The 12,450-nt window shown below is 38.0% G+C and overlaps 1 protein-coding gene and 1 long non-coding RNA gene across 12 annotated transcripts in view; one reads left to right on the top strand and one right to left on the bottom strand.

The window, feature by feature from the left end:
* The window catches only part of LOC103472502 (40S ribosomal protein S19), a 38,422-nt gene extending 30,443 nt beyond the window's left edge, over positions 1-7,979 (bottom strand). The window contains exons 1-2 of one of the 3 annotated variants that reach the window (XM_017307570.1): positions 7,208-7,979; positions 6,732-6,832 (exon numbers count right to left, since the gene is read on the bottom strand). In XM_017307570.1, coding sequence (XP_017163059.1) covers positions 6,732-6,746 — 15 coding nt within the window. In that variant the 5' untranslated portion in view covers positions 6,747-6,832; positions 7,208-7,979. Of the gene's footprint in view, positions 1-6,731 lie in introns of all 3 variants that reach the window. The other 2 variants (XM_017307571.1, XM_017307569.1) reach the window with 2 other exon arrangements.
* The window catches only part of LOC103472503 (uncharacterized), a 32,604-nt gene extending 20,725 nt beyond the window's left edge, over positions 1-11,879 (top strand). For 7 of the 9 annotated variants that reach the window (XR_001777089.1, XR_001777094.1, XR_001777093.1 and 4 more), the window contains one exon: positions 10,920-11,879. This is a non-coding gene — a long non-coding RNA (uncharacterized LOC103472503). Of the gene's footprint in view, positions 1-8,000; positions 8,063-10,919 lie in introns of all 9 variants that reach the window. The other 2 variants (XR_001777096.1, XR_001777091.1) reach the window with 1 other exon arrangement.
* Positions 11,880-12,450: the final 571 nt, after the last annotated feature.

Raw genomic sequence — 12,450 nt, 5'->3', positions numbered from 1 at the left:
CCTTGGCTCAGAAAAGGTTGAAAAACACTGATCTAATTACTAAACAGAGTAACCTGTGTGCAGTTTAATCTCAGTTCTCGCATGAGATTAATTATTTAAGCAGCATATATCCTATGGTAACTCTGGAGCAGCTGCAGAGATCTACAGCTGAGATAGGAGAAAAGGTCAGCAGGACATCTACTAGCCTTGCACAAATCTGGACTTCACAGAAGAAATTGTTGCAAGAGACCTGGAAAATAAATGCTATTTGCAATTTCCTGTGTACAGGGTTGCTATATATGCTCAAAAAGTCGGGAAAATATGGAATTTGCCTGGATAAGTATGGAAAAAGAAAATTGCAAAGAGAAAAATATTTGAGTTTCCAGACATTTTAAATAACATCCTGCATCAATGATTTGTCATGTTAGAGTGGGAAAATACACATATTTTCCCGCTCATTTGAAAACCAAAAACTTTCTGACCCATTTTCCACTTTAAATCACAGTTTTAAACCAAACCTGTGGATTACTAGCTAAAAAAGTATCAAACGTGTTTCCCATGCCAAATAAAACTTTGAAACAACCTTTTTCAAGTTTTAAAAAGGCATTAGATATAACTGTCTGTGCTTTAAGGATCATGTTTCTTACGCTGTAGAAGAGAACTGATCTAAGTTAGTTCAGATGCAAAAAAAACACAGCGAAACAGGTCTTTACCATGATTAGAACTTCACCTTTGTATTTGGGAAACATTTGGAGAAAGGAAACCACGGTGGTGGCAGCATCATGCTGCAGGGATGCCAAAACACTTGAGACTTAGGAACATACTTATCTTCTAAAAGGACAACAATAATAAGCTCTGTACTGCAAAAATGCAAAATCTTACCAATTATTTTTAGTCTAGTTTCTAGTGTAAATATCTTAGTACTAGAGATGTGCCGATACCGATCACCCATGAGGGCCAATCACTGATCACCGATACTGATCGCATAACTATTATTATTATTATTTTATCATAAACACTACCGGTTACATTATGTGGAAAAAGGAACCATGAATTCACCTTAATTTAGACAAAAACTTGTTTTTAATAACTTTTTCCAAGAAGAAAACTAAACAAAACAGGCATTCTGCAAATTGTACTGCTATCGGTAATACTATCTTTAACAGACTGATAACATGAAGGCTCTGAAGAGGCTAAATAATGCAAAGAGCCAAAATAAAACCTCTTAACATTGCCAAAAAAATTCAAGTATAAAACTTAACATTCAAAGGCAAATACAGGTTCCATTACAATAAACAATCCAGAGTTACTGAATGAAAACTTCCTGGTAGCATGGCGGCTAGCTGATTACTGCTAGTTGTGAGTAGCTGTTTCTGACTGAGCAGAGTAATTATGCAGAGCAAGGAGGAGATCGATTATTTCTTTAGAGATTATCTGTCTCATGTTAGGACAGCGAAAGTTTTAATACGTATGTAAAAATTTTTTTTTTAGGTTAGATGCTGCAGCTTTAAACAGAGGTTTGGTGTGAGAGTCACTACCAGGTGGAGCAGAAGCGGCGCTCCATCTGTGAAATATTACTACCTGTAGCGCGTAGCAGCGGTTCACCGGCGAGAGCAGAACCAGTGTCTTACATCGCAGCTCGAAGACTTAAATAATTTTGCGGGTTATTTGTTTAGCTTTCTGACCGTCATGCTAATCCAGGTGAGTGTTTGTAGCTGCTTTACCTGCTATCTGATCCTCCATATGTCTTTTTTACTGCGGTGAGCCTCGATGTAGCCAAACTCCGTCAAGTATGGCATTGTTTTTATGTCGTATTAGCTTTGTTGTGTTGATGCATTTTGACGTGCTTCAATTTTGCGCCGCAACACGCAAACTTCCCCATTCACTCAGTGCGTTATAGTTCAACATCGCTTAGGATTTGTTGCTGCGCGTTTGCGCAGTGTGAAGGATAGAGGAGACCAGCTGCACCGGCAGGCTGCGAAATGAGATGCAGGTGATCGGTATCGGCAACAAGAGCCAATGATCGCCGATCACCGATCATGCTTTTTTTCACAAAAATCGTCCGATTATGATCAGTGACCGATCGATCGGCACACCTCTAGTTAGTACACTTTAAATAAGAGAAAACTAACAAACAAGTAACTTTTCAGCATGATACAAGAGCTTGTCTTAAGTCAATAATTTCTTAATATTGATTGAAAAGTCACTTGTAAGTTAGTTTTGTCTTACTGTAAGTGTACTAAGATATTTGCAGTTGAATCTAGACCAAACATTCTTGGTAAGATTTTGAATTTTTGCAGTGCAGCGCTGTAGTGGAATGGGCTAAATCAATGGGTGGATTTAGATCTGCAAAGCTGTCAGAAACATTACCCAGAATACCCAAAGGTGCAAAATACAATGCCACACTTTTCATATTTTAACTTGTAAAATCTAAATTTTCATCCCACCAAACAATTATGCCACATAAAATTCTACTAAACTCAAATGTTTGTAGTAACTAGTTACATTTAAATGAGTAACCTTTTGGGAGAAAAATTGTTTTACTACACTATACTTTTTACTTTTACCTCAGTAATATTTTTATAGCGAGTAAAATGTTTGGATACTTTAATAGCTGCTTCTTTTTAGTGAGATAGTTTCACCAATAAAGAAAAAAATGCATGAAATACAGACACACCTACAGTTTAATCTAAAGTGAGACTTGTTGCTTGTGCACCTGCTGTTCCATTTGGCACTTGAAGTACTTCACTCTGCTTTAGCATACATATTTGCATTACTGACTGTAAGAATTAGGTTAATTGTTTATTTTTTATGATTTGGAAAAGTCCTTCCTGAATCGGTTATTTTGTAATCATGTAATCTATTTGAATTTTTTTTTTTTTTTTTTTTTTTTAGTTTTAGTCTTTAAAATACCAGAATTTGACATAACATTTTTGTCTGTCTGATGGCATTATTTATAAATATTAAATAAGATGTTCAGATCAGTAACTCTGGACTTGAAAAGCCTTTTAGCCAGATTTTTTATTTTTTTTTACTTAGGGCTGGACAATAAATCAATAACAAAATATATCGCGACATGATCAATATCAGTAGATAATACATCTGATAGAATATTCATTGAACTCTGATTCAGAACCACACCGCTCAATTTCTCACAGCCAGTTAAGCAAAGTTGGTGGAATCAACTGACTACTCACTCTTTGGTTACCTAGCAACTCACTCATTCTGTGGTTACCTAGCAACAACCTGTGGACTAACTGACACAGCAGCAGTTTAAAAATTTGCCCACTGTGCCTCACTGCTTAAAAATAAAAAACAACAGCGTGGAGTAACAACTGTGGGTAAAATAGGAAAGGTTACTGTTTTACCCACAGTAAAACAGTAACCTTTTTTACGTGGTTTGGCAGGATTTCAATCCTGCCAAACCAAATCCTGCCAAAGATTTCAGATATTTAAAACAAAAAGGGAATCAATAATTATCAGTTTTTAAAATCGTGATAGGTTTTTCAGCCAGTTTGTCGAGCCTTATTTTTACTCTTACTGGAGTAGCTAATTCCTTAGAAGGCTATATTTTACTTTTACTTGAGTAAAAATATGTTGAAGTAGTGCTATTATTACTTCGGTACTATTTCTGGGTACTCTACCCACCTCTGACTAAAATACGTTGCGGTTTGAGATTGTCACAAAATACAGACGTGTGAGCACTTTTGCCACCCGTCTTGAGAAGAAAACGGTTTAAGAGTTTCTATTTAAAATGCATCGGAGAAACTGCAGCAGCACTGCTATTTAGGTAGAGGTCCAACTTGATCAAAAACAATAAAAGGTCACAGTTAAGAGTTGAACCTCTGAGAGGCAGCGAAACAAAGCTGAGCACAGAGCTGAATCAAATCTTTGAGGATAAGGAAGATTCCAGCCGCTCCACTTGCAGAAGTAGGTCATGCAGACGCCTACAGTATGCAACTGCAGGTTAAGTGCTCGTCTTTGTATTCCAGACAGCGAAGGTCTGCTGCGGCCTCTGGAGGGGGAAGGGGGTGTCTTTGTTCTGCGTCCTCCCACAAGAGGGAGACAAGTTCACAGAAAAACACAGTGCAGGATGTTTTTTTTTTGTCTTTTCTCACATTGTTGAACTTCTAGACCCGATGCAAATCACTAGGAAGCATGACATTTTACATTTTCTAGAAAACAGATTAAAAAATGCAATGATTGATAAGACGATAGAGAGAATCTGGAGGTGGAGAAGAAGACGGAGAGCCGGCAGACTCCAGCACTGACCCTGCTCCGGTGCTCTGCAGTGTGAGGTAGTTGGTTGTATGGTTTCGCATAATAAACAGCCTGGAGATAACTGTACAACCTTCTAGCTTTCCCTGCGGAGTCACCCAGACTTCAGATGGACGCCTTCAGTCTACCCTCCTTTTGATATGGTAAGTACAGAGAGCGGAGAGAGAAAAAGGGCAGAAAGTTATAATATAAATGACTTTTTGCTGAACCCAGAGAGAAATCTGTCTCAGTAAGCACAGATTAAAGTAATTCCCGGGTTAAATTTAAACTAAACCTACTGTAAATTTGTTTCCTGACGTCTTTATACAGAAAAGGAGCATATCTGTTATGCAAACAGTGAAACAGACAAACTGACAGCCTGCGCCACACACACCGCAGCTATTATTAGGTTTCAAATTATTCTAATTCGCTTTCAACTCAGTAATTATATTTGCACAAACACAAACAACAAAACAGTTTCAGCGCTGACTGTAAATCTAATAAATCTAGATTAGGTTTGATTAGCTTTCGAGATCGCGATAATCCAGTTTTCAATAGACACCTCGCCCTGCAGTGTCTTTGATTAGTTATTTGGTGCAGTCTAACGGGATGAAGAGCCATCTGTCAATGACGACTTTGTTTCATTAATGTCACTCCAGGAGGTAGTCTTACGTTTTGTCTGAATTTACCACAGCAGAATGAGACTGAAAGTAATAGTAATGTTTTTAGATATTCATTCACTACTTGCTTATTTTTATTTTTCAAAACCTAAAAATAGAAGAGAAGTGGAGCTTCTGTTTTTAAAATTCCTGCTGTAGATATCTATTAAAAATTACAAGTTTTTCCAAAAGGTTGTTTCATTTCTGCTCTTTTGATTGAAACTACTTTTTATTTTTTGCTCAGTAGCTCTTGTCACATTAACAATTCTGCTAGACGATGAATCATTCAAAGAATTTATTGCGATAAATGATAATATTGTAATATTGTTACATTATGGTAACGGCAAGAAGTCATTCTCAAAGATCAATCAACAATAAATTCTAATGAACATTTAACTCTGCAACTGAAAGATATTTTAAATATCCAAATAAAACAAAAGAAAAAATAAATAAAATTGAAAATGAAGTCACTGTAACAAAATTGTCCTTCAAAAGAAGGTCTGGTTGAGACCAAAGACTTTTCTCATCCAGTTTTCGTTAGAAAGAGAGAAAAAAAACCCCCAATAAATCATGCATTTGGAAATGATTTGACTTATTTTAATTTATCGTGCGATTGATTTATTGCAGCAGGCCTTCTCAACTCTAAGCGAAACCTTAGAGACGTGTTTTGAATCAGAAAACCTAAAAAAATGAAACAAATGTCTGATTAAACGAGCAGACATTAGTGTCAGTGTCTCCTGAAGCACGAGGCTGAACTTGCCTCCGCCTCCTTCCCCTCCCCTGTCCCCCAGTGTGTCTGGCTAGTGGCTCAGACACCCAGTATCCGCATTGCGTTGCAGCGCTCCAGCGAGGAAGGGATGGAAAAAAAAAAAGAAAAGCACATATCAGCGATCTCTGCTGAGCACTGCACAAAGAAGCAACTCCCCGGCAGGTTTCCAACTCCAGGGGAAATTCAGCCTTCACATCAGACCCACTTTACACCTGCTGTTTCTGAACAGGCAGCCAGATTAATTTGATGTAAATTGTGTATTTATATTACCCTCCATTATATTCACGCTTATTTTATTTTAAGCTGGGACTTTAAGCTGAGGAATTTGGCATATTTTCTGCCAAATTAAAGCGCGGTGGATGCTTTGTGTGCTGACATAAACTGCAGGCTGTTTGTGCTGCTGTGGTCAGAAACGGCCGTGAGGTTAATCACCTTTGGCTTTCATCCTCACACAGCTTTTCGTGTCTCTCTGCTGCCTTTTTCACGCACACACTCCGCTCCCTTTGAGATGCAGGAACCAGCGTGCAAACCCCCTTCTTGACAAACTCTCTCCTCCAGATGCAGGAGCATCGTATCGCCCAAAGACACACACACATGCAGACAAGAACGCATGGAGACACATGCCGTCATGTGAATGTCGCTTTTTTTTTTCTTCTTCTCTTGGCGAGACGGGACGTCACGCCTTGGAGAAAAAAAGTAAAAAGGGGGTTCAGAGAGTTGAGCGAGACGGAGGAGAAGGAGGCGGGGACAGGGTGATGGAGGGTGTAAAAGAAGGAGAAAGAGCAATAGCTGGAGATGCTGCATGCTTGCATAAGTAACTCTGTGTGTTTGTGTGTGTTGTATGCAGGTGACACAGATTTATGAAAGGAGAGGGTGATGGTTGTTGGGGGTTGGTGGAAGTGTGGGTGCCGTTAGAGCACCAGATAATGGAATCAATGCAACTGTCTGCATGTGCGTGTGTGTGTGTGTGTGTGTGTGTGTGTGTGTGCGTGCGTGCGTGCGTGCGTGCGTGCGTGTGTGTGTGTGTGTTTGTGTGTGCCTGCGTGTGTGTGTGGGTGTGTGTGTACCTGCATCGTAGGCATCGACTGTTCGGACGCTAATCGCCTGGAGAATTAGTGATGTGACTTGGCAGAGGGAGACAGGCACACACCAGAGCCAGGGACAGCGGCTGAGAGAGAGGGATAGAAGAAGAGACAAAAAAAAAGAAAAAGAGGGGAGAGTGAGGGATGGAGGGGTAGTGAGAGGGGGAAAAAAAAGAAGCTTTTTCCCATTCGCCGCCGCGCGCTGCGCTCAGAGAAGACTGTGGAGACGGGGCAGGATAGGTTTTATGAAACGCTTTCTTCCCTAGCAGATGGATAAATGTCGTTTTTTCTGTTTCTCCCGTGGATTAATAACTGATCGTAACAGTGTGTTGTGTGCGGACCTGAGTGTAAACGTGTGTCTTTGTGTGTTTTCATGTCAGGAACAGCAGGCAAAAGCAAATGGTGAGTCCAGAATAACTTATCGGGCCGCTTAACAAACTGAGACGATCAATCCGACTGACCGTGTCCGCCCTCCATCATCCGTCTCCATGTCCATTCTGTCTGATTCAGCGTTTCCACGTGTGAATGTTTCTCTGACGTCCTCCTGTCTTTGTCTCCTGTGCCTGCGAGGACAGCAGAGGAACTCATAAAACTGGGGCAGAGGAGGGCGTCTCAGTGCAGCAGAGACAAAGAGACAACAAAGAGACGCAGCGTAAATTCATAACAGACCGAACGCTACACGTCCCTTTGGACGAGTCACATGTTTGTCTTCATGTTTTGCGCCCGGCCACAGACAAGCGTCCAGAGCTCGGGACGTGATACAGGTGTCCTCTGGACGGACCGGTGCTATTTGAGCCCCCCATGTGTGTGCCGTGTGTTTTGTCTGCAGAAAATGTTCAGGGCTGAACATCTTTGTCATGGGGGAGTGATTACATAATCCTATGAGATCATAAGGCCTGTAGGAATATAAGAAGGCATCGCTGTCTGGCTGCTGATGAAGCACAGGCGATAATATTTACAAAAAGATACACATTTTATCTTGACTTAATTTACTTTCTTTAATTTCTCCAACTTGCAGATAAAAACTACGGATCTCCATTTGTATCTTCAGCTTACTTCAAACGCTCGAACACGTGTCTGCCAGCAGGGGGCGCTTTCTTTGACTGTTTTCCCCCGCAGACCTGTACTGAATGAAAGGCGTTGGCTATGCCACTAAAACAGACGATAAAAAGGGATTAAAAATGAAGAACGTTTGAGTAGATCCACTGGCACTGCAACAAACCGAAATTTAACTGAGTGCGTCTGTCTCCGCAGGATGGGATCCGGTCCAGGTTCTGCAGAGCGTCTATGACAAACGGCATCCCAGCTTCTGTGACGTAGGAACTGTTCCTTATTTTAGACCTTGTTTTTCTCATCCTGCAGGATGCAGTTAGTATTTAAAGCGTCATAAGTGTGAAAGTTAAGTGTTAAAACTCAAATTTGGTGGGTCGCACCGGTGTGCTTCATTGTCCCTGAGACCCTTAACCTGTGATGATGTAAAAGGTCACAGGTGAGGTCCTTGGGAACAACGTTTCATGCATTTGCTTCCAGCAGAATTTAACATGTTAAATCCTTTTTCAGAGTATATTTTTAAAATGTTGACAGACAACCTGTCAGATGCTGAATCTGTAGGAAACGTTTTCAGTCATCATGGAAACCTGAGACGAAGGACGTTTTATTTTGAAGGGGACAGTAGCTTTTGGCTGGCTTTGTGCGCCGCGTCGCTCCACGTTTCAATAAAAAGGCAGCCAAGGTTTGTGACCCCGATGTTTTCAGCCACGCAGGATTCATTCATTCATATTATTATTAATCTTTAGTAAAGCCACAGCGTGGGAAAAGCCTTATGCTGTTTTTGTTTTGGAGTAAAATAGTAAAACAATGAAAATAAGCAGATGTTCTCCAGAAGGTTTTGAGATAATCTTTGGTTATTGATATATTAATTGTCACATTTCCACCTTTTTATTTATTGCTCTGAAAATTCCTGACTTATTAAAATAAACGCACATAAATGCTCTATTTTATTTCCCATTTCCAACAATTCATGTCTTTTTATTTTATTTCATTAACTTTTTCAGTTAAGTTTTATGCAATTTGTACCGTTTTGGTTATCTTTTGATTTGTTTCTCATTTGATTAATGTAGTTTTTAACACTGTTTTAGATGCACTCATAAATAAAATGTAATATTATGTTTTGTCTTTATTTGGTTGTGGTTAAATTTATTGAATCTAATGTTTTAAGTCATTGACTGACATTTCCAGACATCAACCTCAAACAGTAAGGTGGAAATAAAAATTTGCTTTGGTTACTTTTATTTTATAGTAATTATTGTGTAGATACACCAATAACTCTGCTGTCAGTGAATTTGGGAAATTCAAATATTTATATCCTTATTTTGACACACGATTAATGCAACTTTTTATTTCAGTGTGAGACTTTGATACTGCAACAAAAGATGTTGAAATTGATGTGCAAAGATGCTTTACATCCAATTCAATTGAGTTTCTACTTGGAAAGAAAAGAAATCTCTAGTTAGTGAAGACAAACACCAAAACATCTGGAGTTAGAACTACAGATACAAACCAAGTTTTTTTTTTTACCTTTTCTCCCTTTCATAAGGTTAAAAACCACACATCCCTTTCCGTACACTTCAGTATTTTATGTTACTTAGTGTTTTTTAGCACATAAACTTACAGATTAGTCTGTGGTACTTATGAGACAAAATTAGACAAAGTTCAAGGGTCGTGAACATCTTTGCAAGGCATCAAAGCTGAATGATTTGCATCTGGTTTAGTTAACAGTTTCTTTCAAGCAGAAAATTTCTGACTTCAAACTCCAAAATTTCTGAGATGCATCTTAACATTTTTGAGTATTTTTTGAGCAAAATATCCATATTTTTTTTATGGAAAATGTCCATGTTTTTTCTGGAACATTGTCAACTTTTCAAACTCTTAAATGATCTGTTTTTCTAGAAAAGTGTGTAGATTAATCAAAAAATTACTGAGTTTTTTTCTCACAAATCTTTGACTTTTCAAACTCAGAAATTTCCAAGATTTTTTTTAGAAAGTTTCTGCATTTTCTCTTGCAAATCTTCAAAATTTGCAAGAGAAGAACATTTCAGAAATTTCGGATGTTTTCTTAAAACATTCTGAGATTAATCTAAAATTTTCTGAGTTTATTTTTCACCAAAATATTCTATTTTTCAAACTCAGAAATTTTCACATTTTTTTCTAGAAATTTTTTTAGATTAATGTTAAACATTCTGTGGTTTTTCCAGCAACATTTTTTACTTTTTCAAACTCAGAAATATCCATGTTTTCTATGGAAAATGTATTGTTTTTTGAACATTTTCAACTTTTCAAACTTTGAAAGTGTGTAGATTAATCTAAAAATTTCTGAGTTTTTTTCTCACAAATCTTCGACTTTAAAGACTTTTCAAAATTTCCACGTTTTTTTCTAGAAGGTTTCTGCATTTTCAAATATTTCAGAATTTTTCCTAAAAAGAAAATTCTGAGTTTTTTTTTTCACAAAATTTTTAAATTTTTCAAACTCAGAAATTGTCATGTTTTTGAAGATTTTTTTAGATTAATGATTAATAGATTAATGTCAAACTTTCTGTGTTTTTTCTAGCAACATTTTTGACTTTTCAGACTCAGAAATGTTAACTTTTTTAATCTCATAATTTCTGAGCTTCTTGACATACATTTCCTCCTCTTTTTCCTCGGCCCGAATGAGCCGCCGTGGAAAATGCTCTGCGTCAGAACCTCCAGGTCGGCTCTGCAGCACTCGGCCCGACACCCAGCCAGCGCGTCTCGGCGCTCCCTGGCTCTGTGCCTCGTGCGTATTTGTGCATCCCAGGACGGTTGACATTGATTGTGCAGGAGACAGACTGAGACACATTAGTACCCAGCTCGCACTCGCTGCTGAAAAACACATTAACTGGCTGCATTGGGAGCTCTGTCTGGTAACCATGGTAAAGCACACAGGCTGGGAGGAGGCGGTGGGGTGAGACGGGGCAGCGAGTTCAGCGCGCCGTCTCTCAGGGGTTGTCTTTCTCAAACGCTCCTTTCCTTTTCCTCCGGCCACGTCTGTCATTGTCTCTCAGCCTCTCTTGTCTCACACCGACAGCTTCTCTCTCTCTCTCTGTTTGTCTCACATATTAACACATTTGCATATTTCTTTTTTCTTTGTCTTAGATTCTTCCTCCTGACCCTGACATTACCTCATTCTCCTCCCCCTTATCCAGCCACCATGTGCAACATAATCTGTCTGCCTCTTGTTGTTTGCCGTCTTTTTTCTGGCCTTCTCGTCTCGGCCGACAGGATTCCTCGGTGAAGACGGGAGGGACAAACGTGGGATAAGCTCAGCTAAAATTACAAACTGTGTGAAGAGAGATTCAGATTGTGGAAGTTTATAACGACATGCTGAATTCATCCAGTCATTTTAGATTAATAAAGTGTCTAAAACAAGCCTGCTGTTGTTATCTAATATTCATGTTGAAATTTTGTCCGTAATGTGCAGTATTTTTAATCTTTTTCCTGTTTTTATATGTAATTTTAATTCTTTGTGTGAGTCTATTTGCAGCCAATAAATATATTCATATTCTATTATACTACAAACTGTTATAATTCCTTTTCTTTATGAGACAGGTTACACTAAAATCATAATTTAAGTCAGGTTCTTTAAATTTGGTTCCACTGTAGTCTTTTGAAGTCTATTAAGTGTTTTATTATATCTTTATTTAAATTATATTAAGAACATAAACTTATGTTTTTTTATTATTATTTTGAGAAGACCTGTATTTGTGGAACCTTAATTTATATCATATAAATGCTGCACTTTTTAAATATTCTAACAGCATAAGATGTTAAAAGTTGAAATCGTGAAACAGTGAATTAAATTAGGGAAAACAGAGACGTAAAGAGGAGCGGCAAAAGCAAATGAGGTGGATTAGCCACCATAACATGCTGCTGTGGAATATTTCTACTGCTGAGCTGTTGGCATGTTCTAATACTCATACACCAACCGACTTCAGTCAGAGGCTTCTTCAGATTAACTGCAAGACTGACTGCTGCTGGAGATCCTTCCTGCCTGCAGCATCACCATCAACTCTTTGAATGTATGTTTGGTATTAATAAAGTGTTTTTGAAATTGGATTGTTCATCTATTTTTTCTTTGTTTGTTTGTTTGTTTGTTTATTTTTGATTTACTAACTGAATTCATGCTCAAACAAAAAAGTGGAATTTCACTACATTATTTGACTTTAAACTTTAAAATCAGGTCGAACTGGTTCAAATGACAAATAAAATCCTAAAACTGTTTTTTTATTGCTGCCATAAAGAAACCAATGTTTACAAACATTGCATTATGCCAAGTGCTGCATGTTTTAACCAGAAGTGATTTATTTTAGTCCATTTAATCATAAAAAAAACAAAAAAAACTGAAGTATCCCTTTAGCAAACTCGGAAGTCAGTTTCGGAGTTGTGTTTCTACATTTTTTAAAAATATAATTAGACCTGATTGCTGTTTAAGAAGATAAAGATTAATATTTTTGGACTCAAATGTCCAGAAATAAAAATCTTATTTGACATTACACAAACCTAATGCCACATTTCTGGCATTTGAAACTCCAGACTTCTCCAGGATCAAAGTTTGGGGCAAAACTTTCTAAAATTTAATAATCTGTTGATCATGGAAAACTAGTGCCTTAAAACTGTGTATTTTTGT

This window comes from Poecilia reticulata, linkage group LG11 (assembly GCF_000633615.1).
Source record: "Poecilia reticulata strain Guanapo linkage group LG11, Guppy_female_1.0+MT, whole genome shotgun sequence".
In the NCBI taxonomy this organism is placed as follows: domain Eukaryota; kingdom Metazoa; phylum Chordata; class Actinopteri; order Cyprinodontiformes; family Poeciliidae; genus Poecilia; species Poecilia reticulata.
This window is presented reverse-complemented; position numbering and strand designations above follow the sequence as displayed.